Raw genomic sequence first — 19931 nt, forward strand, 5'->3', positions numbered from 1 at the left:
CATGCTGAAAAATGCTTTTGTACCTGTCTTGTACCATCTTTACATTGGACTATTCTCACTGACTGAAGGCAAAACATGGTGGCTCTGTTGTGTGACAACACACTAAACATGGTGGTTCTGTTGATCGTGTGACAACACACTAAATAGGCCCTGAATCAAAACACATTCCCCTCAACCACCTGGGGTCAGAACATAAGCACTCAGTAGTTTCACAAACACTGAATCATCTGTGTTCGATTCATCAGGTCACAGCAGAGTTCAACAAGAGTAGGAAGGTAAAAAAGAGTTTCTAAAGCAGCATAGCGAATTAGCTCACATTCCTGAAGAGTTTCTTCTCAGGGGACACAAAACCAGCAGCCAACAGTTCGTGTTGGCTGTTTGACATCAAGCAAATACCTGTAGAATGCAGAAAAGTATGAAATGCCCAAAATATCATCTTGCCCATGTATCGAAAGCTTTTCTTAGAATTCACTGTTACTGGTATTACAGTATATCATAGTTCCTCGTATCCCAGGTCCACTTTAGGAGAATGTCATCTCAACAAACATGCTAACATGTATAATGACAAATGAATGCATATTGATATTGCAAGTGAAAGGTATAAAAATTACTCGCATCATCTTTGGGTTGACTGGATACATTCTGAAATTTCCAGTGGCAAATTCCTAATGCCGGCACACACCGAGTTAGTTCCAATAGGTGCTTTTAAAGTCATGTTCTGGATAACTTCTGAACAAAATGTCTGTCTCAATGTATAACTATAATTTCACATCGATTCTCTGAAAGGCTGATTGGCTGATGGTGTCTTTCCTACTTTATCAGTTACCTGGACAGCACAGAACAGAAAAGAAACAATAAGTAACCCAACACATGTATAAACCACCACAACAACTTATCTTTCACATGTTAACGGAAATCCTATTGACACAAAATAAATCACACACAATGAGGACTAAATGACAGATTAAATCTAGATCTATACAGACAAATAATAGAAGAAAAAAAAGATAAGATAGATATCTATCTATCTCGAAGATACCTCAATTTCAGTAACTAACTAAACCCAGTAACATGGAGGGAGAGAGGGGAGGAGGGGAGGCTGAGGCAGAGATGTTCCTCTGTGGAAGGCTGGACCAGATGAAGGGAGGTGGACCAGATAAAGGGAGGAAGTGGACCATGTCACTGGAGAGCCTCATCAGTGGTCCCTGTCATCTTCTCCTCATCAGGTTTCTGCAGTCTAGCGTAGCTCACCGCATCTCCCCTGAGAAGAGAGAGGGAGGGATGGAGGGAGGAGGAGGAGGATGGGGAGATAGCATGCATGACAACACAGGGGAGATATTAAATGTATTATATATTGCATGGATTATTACATGTATCAGTACAATGAGAGTGTGAATAAAGCAGTCATCTTGAATTGTTCCAGTCTTGTATGTCAGAATCTAAAATAAATCTTATTAGAGTGATTAATTATTAATAATAAAACCTGGGAATCTAAATGTTGGTTATGAAAATTGTATTTTATTTAAATACAAAGAAAGTTTGTGAAGGATGGAAACAAAAGGCAAAAAATATGAAATCAAAAGGCATCTGCTTAAATTAAATGAATCTAAAGATCTACAGAAATGCACTGAAAATGATGTCTTTTGATATACCCTTTATATTTATAGAAATAATAATAATAATAATTTATATTTAATAAAAGAAGTAACTAAAGTAATAAAGTACTTCACAATACTCATATTTAGAAATGGTGAGAAGCATACACACATATGCATACACATAGCTACACATAATGCAAGCTTAAATCTCAACCGTAGCACTTAAGTATGTCTCACTTTTTGCCCAGGGAGGCGAGGCCATACAGGACTCCGGTAGCGAAGGCAATCCCATTCCCAAGCAAGGTGGTAATGGAGAATTTCAGGAATATGGGAAATAGTGCCATCCTAAAAATGAGAGAAAAAACAGGGGCAGTGAACAGATAGTCAAAGATAACGCTAATGTCGTCTACAATTCTTACCATACCTAGCGAACGGCGATACTGTGCATTGTCAGCGGTTACAACAGAAAACCCATGGTGACAGAAGGTCACACACACACAAACACACACTCACCTTTAATACTCCAACACACACACACCTTTAATACTCCAACACACACACACACACACACACACACACCTTTAATACTCCAACACACACTCACACTCACACACACACCTTTAATACTCCAACACACACACACACACACACACCTTTAATACTCCAACACACACTCACACTCACACTCTCTCACACACACACACACACACACCTATAATACTCCAACACACACACACACCTTTAATACTCCAACACACACACACACACACACACACACACACACCTTTAATGCTCCAACACACACACACTAACACACAAACCCATGGTGTGGGTTAAACCTAAGATCCGTGGGGTCTTGGCCCAATGGCCCATCCACCTGTACAGTCTCTCGGCGTTCCTCTCACCCGCAGTAGAAGATGGCTTTCTGCCACGGCTTCAGCTTGTCTGCGCGCGCTGCCACTGCGTTAGCAAACTCAATGAACTGGCAGCAGAACGGGACTTCACACAGGAACAACACGCAGGCGTTTAACCTTGAGACAGGAAGGAGAGGATGTCATCACAGCCAGGCACACACACAGAGAGCACACCAATAAGAACACCAGGATCAGAACTGTGAAGGATTGTTGGAACACTTACACCATCCACACTCCAGCAGCGATGTTTAAGGGGTTCACAGTAACACAGTTCCACACTCCTGCGATGGCGCAGGCTTTAGTAAAAGGGGGGGGGGGGGGGAGAAATAGTGCACTGTTATATTTCTCTCAAGAAAAATCATCAAGTACACACAGGCAGTTTGGGCCTGAAGGGAACATCATCAATTCCAACAGAACCGGAATGAACGGGGGGGGGGCTTTGTTCCACATGATGCCATGACGTGGGAGAGATGATTAACTGCACTGTTACTCTGGGGACGTTAATCATATTAAACTGAAATGAAAACTGCAAACCACAAATGGGGGAGCCAACAAGGAAGGCAGATGATGAGCCTTCATGTGATCTTACAGACCCGTTAAGATCCTGATAGGGTCTAGGCCTGGTGTCATGGCTGCTGTGCACTACTACCACACTACCAACAATGAACAGATGAGACAGACATACTGTACTGTTCTAGAACACACACACACACACACACACACACACACAAACACAGTACAAGCTGGTACAGACGTGGACACACACCATCCATATCTAGGTTGTATTTCCCCATTTAAATATTTGTATTGACAGTCTTTTCGAAGTAGTGCTTTTGATTCTTCAGCGAAATCTCACGCTGGTGATGAAGATCGCATACAAATGGTGATGAGAAGAAATGATTCTGGCCAAACCTCCCACAGTCTCAGACCAGAGTTAGCATACACATGTCGTTGGCACACACAGAGGCGGTCCCCCCCCACCCACACACCAGCATCGAGACACACAGCCTTCCACTGTACTGTAGTAGACTTGAATGCAAACGCTTCTACGCCTTGAGAAATGTCATCAAACTTGAGAAATGTCATCACGGCCGGTAAAAAAGAGACCAACAACCGTGGCTGCTAACACCACCCAGAGGAAGCACGTTCCCTGTCCTGCACTCTGAAGCCTCCTGAATAATACAGAGTCCATTGAATATGCAGCAGGCTGGTGTGTGAATGTGATACAGGTGCCTTACTCCGGTATCACTGTGAGGGAGGAGGGGGGGGGGGTCATCATAAGAAGCTTCAATACTACTGAGGAACTGCAAGGCAGGCAAATCTCCCCATCTCCTGTCTCACTGAACCCCTCCTGTCTGCCGATGTGCAGCTAGAATTACAACAACATTTATATTTATATATTATTTTATTTTTTAAAACAGATGGTATGGCTTTTGTGTTCCCGGAAAGCGCACTGCGCCCTGAGGACAATGAATGTACCAATGATGTGACCGATACTGTTGTTAAGAGAGATGCGAGGGCGGTGGGTGATGTGACAGTGCTTTGTCTCGGCAGACCGATGATGATGATGATGATGATGATGATGATGATGATGATGATGATGATGGGGGGGGGCTCAGTGGGAAGACGAAGAGCCTAGAGAAAACGCTTTCTGAAGAAAAGCCTATCAGCAGAGTTGTTCTGTAGTCCACAAGTCATTCATCATTTCCCAAGAAAAAGAACAGAGCTCAGAACACTTCACATTGTGTGCGATATGAGTCATCATCATCTACTTCAACAGTTGTGTTGCCTTGCACCATGTACATATACTTACATATTCCGCCTAGGACGCCAGCGATTTTGCAAAGCCATCGGTACCACCATGACATGCCATCATCATCCGTGGCGGCCTTGGCCGGAGCCTCGTTGGTGTCCATTGTAGCTGAACCCGATGAATGATTCAGTGACTCAGTCTACACGACACAACTAGACAACAGCTTCACTAGACCAGTACAGCTTGCTAACAACAAGCTTATACAACAGACCGGTCTTATCGTACTCAATTGAAGTGTCGGCTGGTCATGGCTTTTGAACAAGAAGGATGTAAATAAAACCTAATAACTGGTTACGTTAGCCTAGCAGCAAGCTATCTGTCTTGTACTCTAGCTATCTGTCTATCTTTGCACTGACAGTGATATGAGGAGCTTCTAAACGACTGACCTGTGTTGAGTCATCTCAGGCAGCTACAGCTACCGCTACTCATTCACGCCATACAAGAAGAGCCACCGTCACTAGCTAGCTACCGCTTGCTTTGTTGTCACAGTTGCTAAATCAGTAGTTCTTATCTTGACTGTCCTGCCTGCTAGTCTTTTTGTCTTCTCTCCGTACCTCGCCTCGGAGATTTCCCCTGGGACTGCTTGTGTCGGGTTTCAGCTGGGACTGGGGGGGGTATTCCATCATCTCCAGGGTTATTCTGGTAAATCTCGCGAGATTTACCCAACAAAAATCCAGCCTTATTTCGATAACTCTCGCGTGATTTAACAAAATAAGCCTGGATTTTCCTTTAGCGACGTTGATGGAATGTCCCCCAGAAGTCCTTCCACGTCACCGTTTGTTTACATGTGGGTGTGTTCCAGCGCGTTGCAGTTTGCAGCGATGCATAGCGAGGATACAATAATGTTAAATCAACGTGTTCTCATATTATGACACTTGAGATGGCAAGATCCGTTCAAATTATTTTCATTACATTTTAATGAAAAGTGAAATGACATTCTAAGGAAAGTCCCATGCTTACTTGTTGTGCAGGGGTGCAACAATTCGGGCACCCCTAGTCAAAATGCCTTTTACAATTAATATCTAAGTGAAAAGAAGCAAACATAACCTCTAAATGGTACAAAGTGACACATTTCATCACATTTTAAAGCAAGATTAACACCCCCCAATTCCAGCACAAGTTCACTGCACCTACACTCACACACAGACACAACAACTGCACTAACCCCCTACCTACCCCACTAGAACACCATCACACACACTTCACAACCCAACCCACCCCCTCCTGCTAAACCAGCCATTCCTGCACCAACAGCACAACCCAGAGTTGAACAACACCACTGGCTCACAGGGAAGTACTGAGCACCTGGACACAAACAACACAATTCCTCAAAACCCTGCACCCCTCCCCTCTTTCACTATCCTGGAAAAAAAAACTCTGGTTTCTCTTAAAAAAAAACACACAAGCCTTTCGCCTTTTACTAAAGACTTTTAGTCTTTGGTGGGGGTGGGGTTTTGGTTTTTTTGAGAGCGAAGGGCCTGTCGCCTTTGCTAGAGACTTCGCCGGAAGACTGTTAGTCTTCTGGCGGGTCCTTGGTTTGGGCTTGGGTTCTTCGTTCGTGGTGTGGACCAGTTTTTTGTTTTCGCCCCTTTCTCCCTCTTTTGTATGACCCTTCTTTTCTTCCATCTTCGTCGGGGGGATCGTTTTCAGTAGATCCTGCTGGGAACGGGCTCCCCGGCCCACCCCTCTATCGAGCGGAAAAGGCCGGACCCCGAGAGGAGCTTCCAAAGATCGCGACTCTTCCGGTAGGTGGCTTGACCACCGCCGGAGTACGAGTTCGGCCCCTGAGCAGTTTCCTCTCTCTGAGCGGACAAGGCCGGATCCCGAGGGGATCTGCTAAAGACCGCGACTCTTCCGGTGGGTGGCTTGACCGCCGCCGGAGCACGAGTTCGGCCCCTGAGCAGTTTCCTCTCCCCGGGGGGCTGTCGAAGACCTCGACTCTTCCGGTAGGTGGCTTGCCCACCACCGGAGGACGAGTCAGGCCCCTAGGCAACCCTTTGGCTACAGAGCACACCAGAGGTGAGAGAGGGCCCAACACCCACCAGCCGACCCAGCTGAGCCAGTGGACCCCAACCAGACCAGGAGGGAGGACAACTATAACATCTAAGCTAGGAGCGAGAGGGACACAGGGGAGTGCTTTGAAGACCGTAGGTCTTTGGCCACCTGGTGTCCCCACTCGCTCTCAGGTGTCCCTCTTTTGTCCCCAGACGGGAACCCAGTTCCAGTTCCAAGCCAGAGTCCAAAATCTGCCGTGAGGACCTGAGAGGAACAACACCCCTAACCCAACGGCAAGTACCCTATTCCCCCCCCCCAATTATCTACAACCTCCCCCTAACCCTATTCCTCTCCCTCCTTCCTCCCTCATCCCCCCCCCACCCCACTCCAACGATGAACCCCGGAGCGATGCGGCGCTACAACGCCGTCAGGTTGATGCTCAACCCAACGGAGGAGGCTGCCAGGGATGGAGCCCCTCAACAGAAGACTGCCAGACCAGTAACAACAATGACCCGCCTGGAATTCAGCAGGGCGGTTCTACAGAGAGGTATGGGCTTTGTGCCGTCTGATCTAAACTGCCTGGTGAAGCCCCCTGGGCCCAAGGAATGTTTTGAAGTAAGCTTTAAAACCCCCCATCTCTTCGAAAAATTCTGGAATTTCCATAGGATAAATGAACACAACCCCCCACTTAACCGTTTTACAGCCCACCCACTAACGGATATAGAATCAAAAGTGGTCACAATTCAATTCCATAATGAGGTGATCCAGGAATATGACATTGAGGTGTGGCTACACCGTCATGCCACCCTCAAATCGGGGGCCCGGATGGTCCTGGATGAAGACGGAGTGTGGACGGGGGCCAAGAAATGGCTGGTGCAACTCCGTCCGGACCCGACGGGGATAGGCGGAGTCCAACATATCCCCAGCACCATCAACCTGGGGAACAACAGGGGCTCCGTCTACTACTACGGTATGCCTAGGCTCTGCAGGAACTGCGGCCAATTGGGCCATCTGGCAGCGGCCTGCAGGGCCGTAGTATGTAAAATCTGCCGCCAAGACCACCCGACGTCGGAGTGCACCACGACCAGACCTTGCAACCTGTGCGGGGTACAGGGGCATCTTTTCCGTGACTGCCCAAGATCATATGCAGGTAGAGCCCGGGCCAGTAGGGAATACGACAAATCCACCCAACCACCACCCCCACCCCCACCCACACCCCAACCCACACCCAACATGGAGGAAGAGAAGGGAGAGACGGAGGAGGACCGGAGCTCGAGCGATGGGGGGGACGTTCTGAGCTCGAGCGACGGAGAAGGAGAAGGAGAGGAACCAACCGTCCCAGTACCCCCTATAGACAACCTCACCACCCCCCCCCCCTCCTAAACCCCATTACCACCTCCACCCCCTTCAAAAACACCATGAAGGGGGATCCGGCCTCCATAGAGATAGCCACCAACAGCACGCTGCAGATCCACCTCCCCTCCCGATCTGACAGCGAAGAACAGTCAGACTGGCACCTGGCAACAAAACGGAAAAGACCCCCAAAAAAAGCAATCCGGAAGAAAACAGACAAAAAAAGTACCCCGGACCCCAAACCCCAACGCCATACAGGTAAGCCGGCTCCCCCCCCAAAACCCTCCTCCCCACCCTCTTCCTCTCTCCAGTCACCACATGCTCCTGACCCTGCACAGCCCACCAGCCACCCCCAGTCCATGCCCCTCGGACCCTCCGGCCCACCGAAAACGACTCCATCAACACAGGTGAGGGGGCCACCAGGCAGTCAGTGGGGAGACAACCCCCACACCATGAGCGGCCATGGGGAGTTGCCACACCTGTTGGCCCCCAACGACCCATTGGAGGGCCTAATCTACATTTGCAACAACCTAGCAAAAACTGGATCAAGCCAACACCAACAACCATGACAATAACGGTTTCAACTCTTAACACCAGAAGCCTCCGGCAACCAGACAAACGGGAAGTCGTCTACCAGTACATCACCCAACATCCGTCAGATATATATATATCCTCCAGGAGTGCGCCATCCCATTCAAGGAGATGGACGCCACCCTGGAGGAGGAGTGGACACGGGGGGACTCTCTCTGGTCAGGCTCAAACATCGCTAGAGCTGATGGGGTCGGCATATTGATGGCCAACCCCTTTCTTCAGACCAAAAAGGGGGAGGTTGTAGAGAGCAGGCGAATCCTGGTTCTGGACCTAGAGATCCAGGGTTCGCCGCTGAGGGTCATCAATGTGTACGGCCCAACCAACGTGGCCGAGAGAGTCTCCCTTTTCAAGAAACTTCGGTCTCTCCTCCTCATTCCCACACCAGTCTTAGTGGGGGGAGACTTCAACTGTGCCCTCCGGGATGAGGACCGCAGCAGGCCCAGGAGAGACCGATCCACTACAGAACTCCAATCCATCATAGACGACTTCCAACTGGTAGACGCCGGTGGCACCTCCCCGCCGACACACACAAGGGTGAGTTCCTCCGGGAATTCTTCCTCAGGATAGACATGTTCTTGCTCTCGCCAGGTCTGAGGATGGGAACCCTGACCAGTCAGGCGGCCCACTTCTCGGACCACAGGATGTTGACCGTGTCCCTGGAATGGGATGGCCAAACAAGAGCGGGTAGGGGAACCTGGAGGATGAATACATCGATCCTTCAGGACCCAACAGTGGTGCATTCCTTCTCCAGGCGCTACCTGGAGTGGAGGACCCTAAAAGAACTGTTCGACTCCCGGATAGAGTGGTGGGAGATGGTTAAGGCCAGGACAAAGGGCTACTTCGGGTCAGTCGGAAAGAGGAAAGCGGCAGAACAGAGGGCCAGGTTTCAACACCACAACGCAGCCCTCCAACGCCTGAGTCTCCTACAGCTGGGTGGTCTGGATGTGGCCCGAGAACTGGCCGAGGCCAAACAACACCTTGCCACCCTCTACCGGGAGCAACAACAAAAGAAACAGTTCAGGGAAAAACTCCAGGGCCTTTTTAGAAAAAGGTGGTAGAAGAAGGTTTCTCCTTCTATCAGTGGCCCTGAGCTAGATTACTCTTCCTGCCACGAATGGTGGACTGATGATTCACATGCTTAGCATTCAAATGTATTGATTGTAAGTCGCTTTGGAATAAGGCGTCTGCTAAATGCCAAAAATGTAAATGTAAAATGTAAATGCACACGCCACTTCTTCCGGAAGGCACGGTCAAAACACAAGCCTATCCTGTCCCTATACAACACCAATGGGGACACCGTGTCAGACAGAGGCAACATCCCGGGGGTGGCAAGAGAGTTCTACGAGAGTCTCTACAACATCAAGACAACCGACGAGACTCTCATGGCCACCTTCCTGGATGGTCTGGACCGGGTCCCCGAGGGTGGTGAGAGTGAGAACCCAGAGCTGACCACGGAGGAGCTCACCCGGGCCGTGCACTCCTTGAATACACACAAGGCTCCTGGACCGGATGGGATCCCAGCAGAGTTCTACAAGACTCTCTGGGATCTCCTCAAGGAGGACTTGGCGGAGGTCTTCAAAGCCGTCTACAGGGAAGGGAGGCTTGGAGAGTCATGCGACAGAGTACGGTCACACTGATCCCCAAGAAAGGGGACCTCAAGGACCTCCGGAACTGGCGCCCCATCAATCTCCTCCCAGTGGACTATAAAATAATGACAAAAGCCCTCACCCAACGTTTTCAAACCCTCCTCCCTTCAGTTATAGCCCCTGACCAAACCTGTAGCGTCCCCGGTAGGTCCATCAATGACAACCTGCTCCTGGTGAGAGACCTCATCCTGCACTCCCGGGAGCGGAGGTCCCCTTTAGGCCTTCTCAGCCTGGATCAGGAGAAGGCTTTTGACAAGGTTAGCCATGGTTTCCTGCAGAGGGTGCTGAAAGGCATGAACTTCCCCCAGCACCTGCTCAACTGGACCGAACTCTGCTACAACAACATCACGAGCAGAGTTCGGATCAACAACCAGTTGACAGACCCCTTCCCCATCAAAGCTGGAGTACGGCAGGGATGCCCCTTGGCCCCTCTGCTGTACGTCATCTACCTGGAGCCGTTCCTACGGAAGATCAGGAGCTCCCCCAACATCATGGGCTACCCTCTACCAGGGGCCCGGGGGGAGAGGCTCAAGGTGGTGGCGTACATGGACGACATCACCATCGTCGGCACAGATAGTCGCTCCATTTCCACAGCAACGAAAGTGGTAGAGGACTACTGTGCAGCCATTGGCGCCCTGATCAATAGGGGTAAGTGTGAGCTGTTTCTGTCGCAGCACTGGCAGGAGCCTGGTCCGGCTAGCCTCGTGAAGGGCTACGGGAGTCTGAGCCTGGTGGGCTGGGCCGGATGCGCCGGTGCTGGGGCGGGTCGGGTGAGTCGGGTGTGTGGGGTCCCTCGGGGGAGGGAGGTGGGGGAGCCACGGCTTTGCACTGGTGGGCAAACTGGATATTAGTCGCTCTCGAACTAGAGGGCTGCAGGGGAATTTTCCTGGATGCACAGCGCACAGGTTTTTTACCCCTGCCTCCTACCGACACTGGAACCTGGACACTGGACACTGAACACTGAACACTGAACATTGAACACTACACTGAACAATACACTGAACACTGAGCACTTTAGTTAGTTTAATGTTGGTTGTTGTTGAATGTAATGTCTGATTGCCTGAAATGTCTTAAATGTCTGATTGTTTGTTTGTTGATTGATTGAATGTATACATGGTGTTGTGTTTTTATAAAAACCAATAAAAAACACCTTTCACTATCCTGTCCTTTCAGACATAATCCCAGCCACGAGGCCCGGCTCTGACACCTACCCTGGCTTCCAGACCCAGCAGCAGACCTGGGCCGCCATCATGAATTAATGAATGAATGGTCTTTATTGTCATTAATACAGTACAGGTACCATACAACGAAATTTAGGAGGGGGGGTGCTAGGAAAAAAATACTAAAAACAAGAAGGGAAAAGATCTGGTTTACATAAATAAAGGCTATATACACTATCCACTATACTATACTACTATACATCAGGACACCCCAGCACCAACTCCAGGTTCCAGCCCTGAGACCTATCACCAGACCCAACATCAATCCCACGTCCCTAGCACCTACCAGACCCCAACCTAACCTGTACCCGTAAAAACAAGAAGGAACTTTTGCTTAAAAAATATGTCATTCATATCGGGTGATTTTATACTTTCAACAGTTTGTTTATTTGGTATTGGTAACCCAATAAAGATACTTCTGAAGAAAGATATGCCATTCATGTTTGTTTATTTCTTTGGTTTAATGTTTTTCTTTAGTTATCCTTAAAAGAAAGAAGGATACATATTTTAATAATAACTGTATATATTGTATATAATGGTGTTAATTTCATAAAAGAAACAAACAAACAAAAAACGTTTAAAGCAAGATTACTATTAATGTTTTACTTTTTGCAGTTTCAAAATAATAAAACAAGGAAAAAGGCCTTGTGCAAAAGTTTGGGAACCCTGTCAGCTAGTACTTTGTAATTGGTGTGGCAGGGGTGGTTGAGGGGGACATCCATGTTAGTGGAGGAGTCCTATGACTGGCCAGGGAGTGAGTGTGTGTGGGGGTGTTAGACTGCTTCTCCAGCCCCCACGCACCATCTGCTGTCCAGTGAGGCACTGCATGTACTGAGTGGTGACTGGTGGTCTGGCATCGTCTGTGGGGGCTAGGTGCACATAAACCCAAGAGAAGGTGAGGGGAGAGTGGGTGGAAGCAATGGAGAGGAGAGGAGAAGGGGTCCTGGAGGCCTGTAGCCAGTGAGACAGGAGGTGGGTGAGGGGAGAGGAGGACCTGGGGACTGGAGGTGGGTGAGGGGAGAGGAGAGGAGGACCTGGGGACTGGAGGTGGGTGAGGGGAGAGGGGATGGAAGCAGGGGAGAGGAGAGAGAGGCCTGGGCAGGGAGGGTCTGTGTGTATGGGTGTTACACTGGTTCTCCAGCCCCCAAGCGCCATCTGCTGTCCAATGAGTTACTGCATGTACTGAGTGGTGACTGGTGGTGTGGCAGGCCTGCTTCAGTGGGACCTCCAGGCCAGTGCATTACCCCCCTGCAAGCAAAAACCCAAGGTACATTCTACTAAATGGGCAAAACCATAAAATAATACCATAATCCAAGCTCCCTTGCTGGAAATTTACAACAAAATTGTGATACGCTCTTGGGTCATCCTTTCGCAGAGACGATATCGTAACCTATGAAGTTTACCTGAGGTGTGATTATTGCTGGTTGAAAACTTAACCCAATACCCCGTCGGGATGACTTGAAATATAGTTGTCTTTGACAATTTTTGATAGTCTCATGCGAGACTGTTAATCTGTAAAGAAAACATGCTCAGGCCAAAACGTTGAACCTGCTGTGGCCCATCAAGCGAGGGATGCTGGTGTGTCCCCTCCAAATCTATTGGTTCAAGTGGGAAGCAATTCCTAATCACAGACAAGTGGGATTTGACCAGGTAATGATGGCGCATGGGCCTTGAACCATTTCCCCTTTCAATTTCCCACCGCTGGGCTTAGTGGTGCATTTTTTAGTGTGGATAATACACTCAGCGACGTTCAGCTCGAACTCATTGACCTGCAGTGTTTTGACTGATATTGATCAGTTTTATAAATTGGGTTTGTTTTGGACAAATCATGCCCCTCAGCTCAAGAGACCTGTCACATGTCTTTGTGATGTCATACTGTAGCCTATTATTATATTTAAATTATCTTTATTACATTCCATTAATGTTTTATTCATATTTTATCAGTTCTCTTTTACCCTTCTAATTACTACTTAGTTCCATAACTGCTTATGTTACCAGTGAAGACAAGAGCAGGTGATCTCCAATTGATAGCGAGTTTTATTGTGTGGCTCTGTGTGTACAGACAGACACGCAAAATGAGAGAAAATCATTCCCCTTATGGAGGGGAGAGTGGACGGAGGGGGTAAGGGTGCAATGATCAGCCTCCATACACCTGCTCGTTCACTCCTCTCCTTCACCTCAATACACCTGCCCGTTCACTCCTCTCCTCCACCTCCATACACCTGCCCGTTCACTCCTCTCCTCCACCTCCATACACCTGCCCGTTCCCTCCTCTCCTTCACCTCCATACACCTGCCCGTTCACTCCTCTCCTCCACCTCCATACACCTGCTCGTTCACTCCTCTCCTTCACCTCCATACACCTGCCTGTTCACTCCTCTCCTTCACCTCCATACACCTGCCCGTTCACTCCTCTCCTCCACCTCCATACACCTGACCGTTCACTCCTCTCCTTCACCTCCATACACCTGGCCGTTCACTCCTCTCCTCCACCTCCATACACCTGCCCGTTCCCTCCTCTCCTTCACCTCCATACACCTGCCCGTTCACTCCTCTCCTCCAACTCCATACACCTGCCCGTTCACTCCTCTCCTCCACCTCCATACACCTGCCCGTTCACTCCTCTCCTCCACCTCCATACACCTGCCCGTTCACTCCTCTCCTCCACCTCCATACACCTGCCCGTTCACTCCTCTCCTTCACCTCCATACACCTGGCCGTTCACTCCTCTCCTCCACCTCCATACACCTGCCCGTTCCCTCCTCTCCTTCACCTCCATACACCTGCCCGTTCACTCCTCTCCTCCACCTCCATACACCTGCCCGTTCCCTCCTCTCCTTCACCTCCATACACCTGCCCGTTCACTCCTCTCCTCCACCTCCATACACCTGCCCGTTCACTCCTCTCCTCCACCTCCATACACCTGCCCGTTCACTCCTCTCCTTCACCTCCATACACCTGCCCGTTCACTCCTCTCCTCCACCTCCATACACCTGCCCGTTCACTCCTCTCCTCCACCTCCATACACCTGCCCGTTCACTCCTCTCCTTCACCTCCATACACCTGCCCGTTCCCTCCTCTCCTTCACCTCCATACACCTGCCCGTTCCCTCCTCTCCTTCACCTCCATACACCTGCCCGTTCCCTCCTCTCCTTCACCTCCATACACCTGCCCGTTCACTCCTCTCCTCCACCTCCATACACCTGCCCGTTCCCTCCTCTCCTTCACCTCCATACTCCTGCCCGTTCAGCCTGGTCTCACACGGCAGACGTCAGGATTCGACGTTTATGGACAAACGTCGAATTCCGACGTGACATTGGGGTAGCTCGTTCTGAAAGCGCAGGGATGCGCCTGTTATGTGCGCCTGTCGGGCTGCACTTGCATTAATTAGTTAGGCCACATTTAGGGTTAGGGTTAAGGTTAGGGTTAGGGTTAGGCGATGCGGTAGATGGCATGGTATTATTATATACCTTTGACACTCTGCTGACAATTCTGCACACTGTGGACTTGTGAACTCCAAAAAGATACTTGCATAATTGGATGTAACAATAAACTTGATTAATTCTGTGACCATGGCTCAATGTCATGCATTGAGTCTAAAATAAAACAGGGAGCAGTGTTGTTACCACTCTCCCCTGTACCATTAGCACTATTCCACTCTGACAATTTTCCATTTACAAGGGTACACAAAATATAACTGTACCTTTGTCTATGTTGATTTTTTTTTCTTTCTCTTTCCTCTTCCAAGAGGTGTAATATGAATTTGTAAATCTCAGGTTCAATGCAGTGTTACTTTTGAGAGAAACTAAATACTGAGTATGTGTAAAAAGGACAGGACAATGCATCTGAAATAGACACCAGACCCTATAATATAGCTAATAATAGCTAAATCAATCACATTCTTTGGTTGGTGTATTCATATTCATTATTCATATTGGTTTGAAGATGGTTCTAAATACTGTACAATCCATGTTTATAGTAGACATGCAGCCCCCCAGAACTGGGAGGGCGTTTGAGAGTTCCTCTCACTTCCATGCTTGATAGCTGGTCCAACCTTCCCATTGAGGTATATGACAGTAAACAGTCTTTTGTAAAGCTATAGGCCTACCGTTGGGAAAACTCACTATTGAATTATTCACTTATTAAATCACGATAAAATTATTATTCAAATTAAAATGTAATAAAATGTAATTGGGTTTAATCTGTCTTGAATTTTCCTGCGAGAAACTCTTTCCTTTATTCCCAACCAGCAAGGATATGCAGCCATATTGTCATTAAAACTAAGCTAGGATTAAAGTTTGCTGCAACAGGATTAGTAGATAAGACTTGATTTAAACCGGTTTAAAATTTAAACCAGGTTGGTGCAACCCAGCCTAAGTTTTTAAAATGACTCATTTTCAACAGGCGCAACCACTGAAGGGTTAATCAGACGATCAATGGTTGAAAAAAGCACTGGGGTTACCTTTGTTTTCAGAAATGATATCAGAGAAATATCAGTCTAGCCAGCTTCATGATCATTTCTAATGATTTATAATCTAACTGGCCAATACGAGTCTGGATACAAATGCACAATACTGTTGTGGGGCAGCTGTGGCGCAGGAGGTAGAGCCGCCATCTAATGATCGCAAGGTTGGCAGATCGGCGGTTCAAGCACCGGCTGGCCACATGTCGAAGTGTCCTTGGGCAAGACACTGAACCCCAAATTGCTCCCAGTGAGCGGGGCCAGCGCCTTGCATGGTAGCTTGCCGCCATTGGTGTGTGAATGTGTGTGCGAATGGGTGAATGAGAGGCCGTTGTAAAGCGCTTTGGTTGTGCAGTCCATTTACAATACAGGGTTTTAATGATGGACGTTTTTAAAATCCCCAGTAATATGAACTCTTTTTAAAAACAAAATTAAAATTAAATGTATAACATGATACAGAAAGCATGGATTTGTCTGTATTGTTGACAAACGAGGTAGGCTACACGTGAATATTTCTCTAGTTTGAAAAACAATCTTCCTCAACTGCACTCTCTGCTGCACTCTCTGTCACATAAAACATTGTTGTGAACAATCTTCCTACAAATGTCTTGGTTGGTTGGTTGTGGTCTTCTTTGACTTCTGTACCAGGCAACTATTACATATAGCCTATAATAATAGGCAAATAGTATTTGTGATTGTTAAAATTGTAATTATAGAATTGTATATTTCAGCTAGAACCCTGCGGTTTCCATGCTTATAGGCTTTAATTCTTGTAATAGCCATCTAGTTGTGACATCACAATGTGCTGATGTCACTGGGTGAGTTATCTTGTCTGAGCTCAGGTTAGGTACAAACCACTGGTATACATACACACTACGTACAATTTACATGGCAATCCTTATTTGATGCTCAGTTGTATAGTTTTTATATTAATGCTGAAAGATCCATGAAAGGTATGGTACATTTGTCTCAATCTGAAACTAAAGTAAATAAGTAAGTTAGATATATAAGATATATCAAGAATTTCTAATAGAAATTACAATGGCAAGTCGTGGACCTGAAAAGGTAATTGCATGTGAAGTGTTTGTGAGGCTGCTACCAATTTCATAGGCCGAAATGTACAACCTAGTGGGCCTGGGGCCCCAATTTGTTTCAGTAGTAGAGGTGAGCAGGACAGTTTGTTTCAGTAGTAGAGGTGAGCAAGACAGTTTGTTTCAGTAGTAGAGGTGAGCAGGACAGTTTGTTTCAGTAGTAGAGGTGAGCAGGACAGTTTGTTTCAGTAGTAGAGGTGAGCAGGACAGTTTGTTTCAGTAGTAGAGGTGAGCAGGACAGTTTGTTTCAGTAGTAGAGGTGAGCAGGACAGTTTGTTTCAGTAGTAGAGGTGAGCAGGACAGTTTTGAAACGTGCAAATGTGATTATGTTGTGGAATATTTCGTAGTTTCATAGGCTTATTAATGTGTAGTTAATAAGCGGGTGGATAAATAGCAAATTGTGATCGCGCATAGATTTCATAACATGGTGCCATGCACTTTGATATGTGTGTATCACAGTGAACCAAATCACTTTAAGGAGGTGGTCAGTGTGGTACTACTTGTAGAAGATTGTGTAGACGATGATGCAGATGATGATGACTTTTCCATGTAGATCAATACTGAGGTAGCTGTAAGAAAATAATAAGTGTCATAATTAAGCAATAAGGTGAGAGGCCGTAATCTGTCACCTATAATAAGCTAGGCTTGAATGCAAACTTGGAATGAAAAGTGCAGAACCATCCAATCCCATTTCATAATACAAACAGGCGAAATGCAGTCACAATACTGTTTTTTAAATATAATGTATGATATAAATATATAATGTATGATAACTGAATATCAATTGATATGTATTGTACATAACCACATGCTATGGTTCCCCAAAATGAATACATTAAATTACTGTATTCAAACAAAAAGCCATAGCTATACACAGGTTCACACCAGTCAACATGAATCTGATAAGGCATGCACTATGACAGCCACTAGGGGCCAAGCTAAAACTGATGAAGAGAAGATGAAGAGAAGACATCTACTTCAAGAGATGATATCTACAAGATATCTGACGAGCATTGTTATACCAGGTGATGGCACAGAGACAGTGAGGTAAGTCATTTGGTTACACATAAACTCAGTCATCCAATATGTTCACCAGAATACTGTAGTGTAGGATTCACAGTCATGAATTGGAGTTTGTAGATAAAGCACTGATCCATATGAGAATCGCCTCTGTTTACCTTCTGAGAGGGAACATAAACATCACATTTATTTTTTGTTTATTTTTATTTTTACTACTCGATCTTTTCAGTTTGTAAAGCGTCTTTGAGTGTCTAGAAAAGTCTAATGTATTATTATTATTATTATTATTATTATTATTATTATTATTATTATTGTCTTAAACAGGAGTAGGCCTTAATAAAAGTTGTCAACCACCTTGGATTAATTGATGAGTATTTGAAGTTGGTAAACAGCTTCACTGAGTGTATGGCTAGACAGGTCATGCAAATCTGCTCTATACTTCCCCCATCGCAGTGTGCAGGACGGTGGTGCGCTGCTGGGGGCGGACGTGCTGGACCGCTACTTGCCCTTCCCAGAGAAGAGGCTGGGCGTCTACATCACCACGTGGAACATGCAGGGAGAGAAGGTGAAGGGTCAGCGTGTTATTAAGTGTGCTTGCAGTAGCAAGCAGCGCTTATTAGTATTGTACATTTTCTTCTTTATTTATTATTCGAGCAAAATTGGACTCGGCTACTCGTCCCACAGTTTTGGCACTAGGTAGACATGAGAGGTCCATTTACCAAACCAACAGTAAATCATGTGTCATTTTCAGGGACCAAACAACCTAGAGGATCTTTTGTTTGAGTCTGAGCCTCAAGACTTGTACATCATTGGAGTCCAGGAGGGATGTCCAAACAGGTGTGTATGAGACGGCATGATTATGTTAATGAGTTATAACGTCATAACAATGAGGTTAAGTGTTGTGAAAACTGAGGTGTTTATGTGCATGTGTGTATGTGTGTCTGCGTGTGTTTGCATGTGTGTGTGTGTGTGTGTGTGTGTGTGTGTGTGTGCGTGAATGCGTGTGCGTGTATGTGTGTCTGCATGTGTGTTTGCATGTGTGTGTGTGTATGTGCGTGTGTGTGCGTCTGCGTGTGTGTGTGTGTGTGTGTGCGTGAATGCGTGTGTGTATGTGCGTCTGCATGTGTGTGTGTGTATGTGCGTGTGTGTGCGTCTGCGTGTGTGTGTGTGTGTGTGTATGTGTGTGTGTGTTTGTGTGTGTCCGTGTGTGGGCGTGTGTGTATGTGTGTGTGTGTGTTTGCGTGTGTGTGTGTGTGTGTGTGTGTGTGTGTGTGTGTCACAGGCGGCAGTGGGAGGCCCGTCTCCAGGAGGTTCTGGGGTCGTGCTACAAGCTGCTCCACGCCGCCGCCCACGGAGTTCTGTACCTCACCGTGTTCATCAGGAGGGACATCGCCTGGTTATGCACAGGTCCGGTCCAGAGAATGTTGTGTCAGATAGAATGTTTCATTGAGTGTCATTGACATTGCAGATGTTATATAACATGATCTGTCTAGCTACTACTGTGCATACACGTTTATCAAGCTACAATGCACTTGTTTAGTGTCATAGTCTGACTGTGTGTGTGTGTGTGTATGTATGTGCGTGTGCGTCTGCGTGTGTGTGTGTGTGTGTGTGTGTGTGAATGTGTGTGCGTGTATGTGCGTCTGCATGTGTGTTTGCATGTGTGTGCGTGTATGTGCGTGTGTGTGTGTGCGTCTGTGTGTGTGTGTGTGTGTGTGTGTGTGTGTGTGTGTGTAGTATATTTCTACTTAAACACACACACATGCATGGATTGTATATGGTATGGGCCTGTATGTATGCTATGAAGGAATGTTATAAAATGGCTCTTGTGATCTGTGACCTGCCCCCTGACTTAAGGCCAGGTGACATCATATTGGGGTCTCCTACTTTTCACACCTCAGGCATCTATGTAGTGACTGTGATAGGATCACTGTGGTAGATATTTGCATACGAAAGGACATAAAGGTGGGAGCACAGGGGCAGATCGCTCTCTTATTTCACCCCAGCCCAGCTGACCAGCCAGACCAGAATCCAGCTCTCATATCTTGTATACCTGTGCTTTGTTTAATTAAATCGTCTTAAACTCAGAATTCATTCTTTGATTCATAACCAACAAAATTAACCTCATAAGTGTGTGTGTGTCCCTGGCAGAGGCGGAGCATGCCACAGTCACTACGCGGGTCGTCCCTCTGATCAAGACCAAAGGGGCTCTGGGGATTGCTCTCAATT

At 47.1% G+C, this 19931-nt stretch overlaps 1 protein-coding gene across 1 annotated transcript; it reads right to left on the minus strand.

Moving 5' to 3' along the window:
* Positions 1-146: 146 nt before the first annotated feature.
* cacfd1 (calcium channel flower domain containing 1) lies at positions 147-4870 on the minus strand. The gene is made up of 5 exons (XM_080528343.1): positions 4326-4870; positions 2736-2808; positions 2504-2629; positions 1836-1943; positions 147-1261 (listed from the first exon to the last, which is right to left on the minus strand). Exons 1-5 carry the CDS (start codon positions 4426-4428, stop codon positions 1180-1182), a joined length of 492 nt encoding a protein of 163 aa, XP_080384469.1. The 5' UTR covers positions 4429-4870; the 3' UTR covers positions 147-1179.
* Between the last annotated feature and the right edge of the window lie 15061 nt (positions 4871-19931).

This window comes from Nansenia antarctica (genome assembly GCF_963989245.1).
Source record: "Nansenia antarctica genome assembly, chromosome: 4".
NCBI lineage: Eukaryota > Metazoa > Chordata > Actinopteri > Argentiniformes > Microstomatidae > Nansenia > Nansenia antarctica.

Excerpts from the sequence above, each read along its gene's own strand:
- cacfd1 (XM_080528343.1), bottom strand. The coding sequence starts at position 4,428 with ATGGACACCAACGAGGCTCCGGCCAAGGCCGCCACGGATGATGATGGC. Across the intron at positions 2,630-2,735 it reads GCTGCTGGAGTGTGGATGGT|GTTAAACGCCTGCGTGTTGT; the intron begins GTAAGTGTTCCA and ends TCCTGTCTCAAG. Across the intron at positions 1,944-2,503 it reads AAAGCCATCTTCTACTGCGG|GATGGCACTATTTCCCATAT; the intron begins GTGAGAGGAACG and ends TCTCATTTTTAG.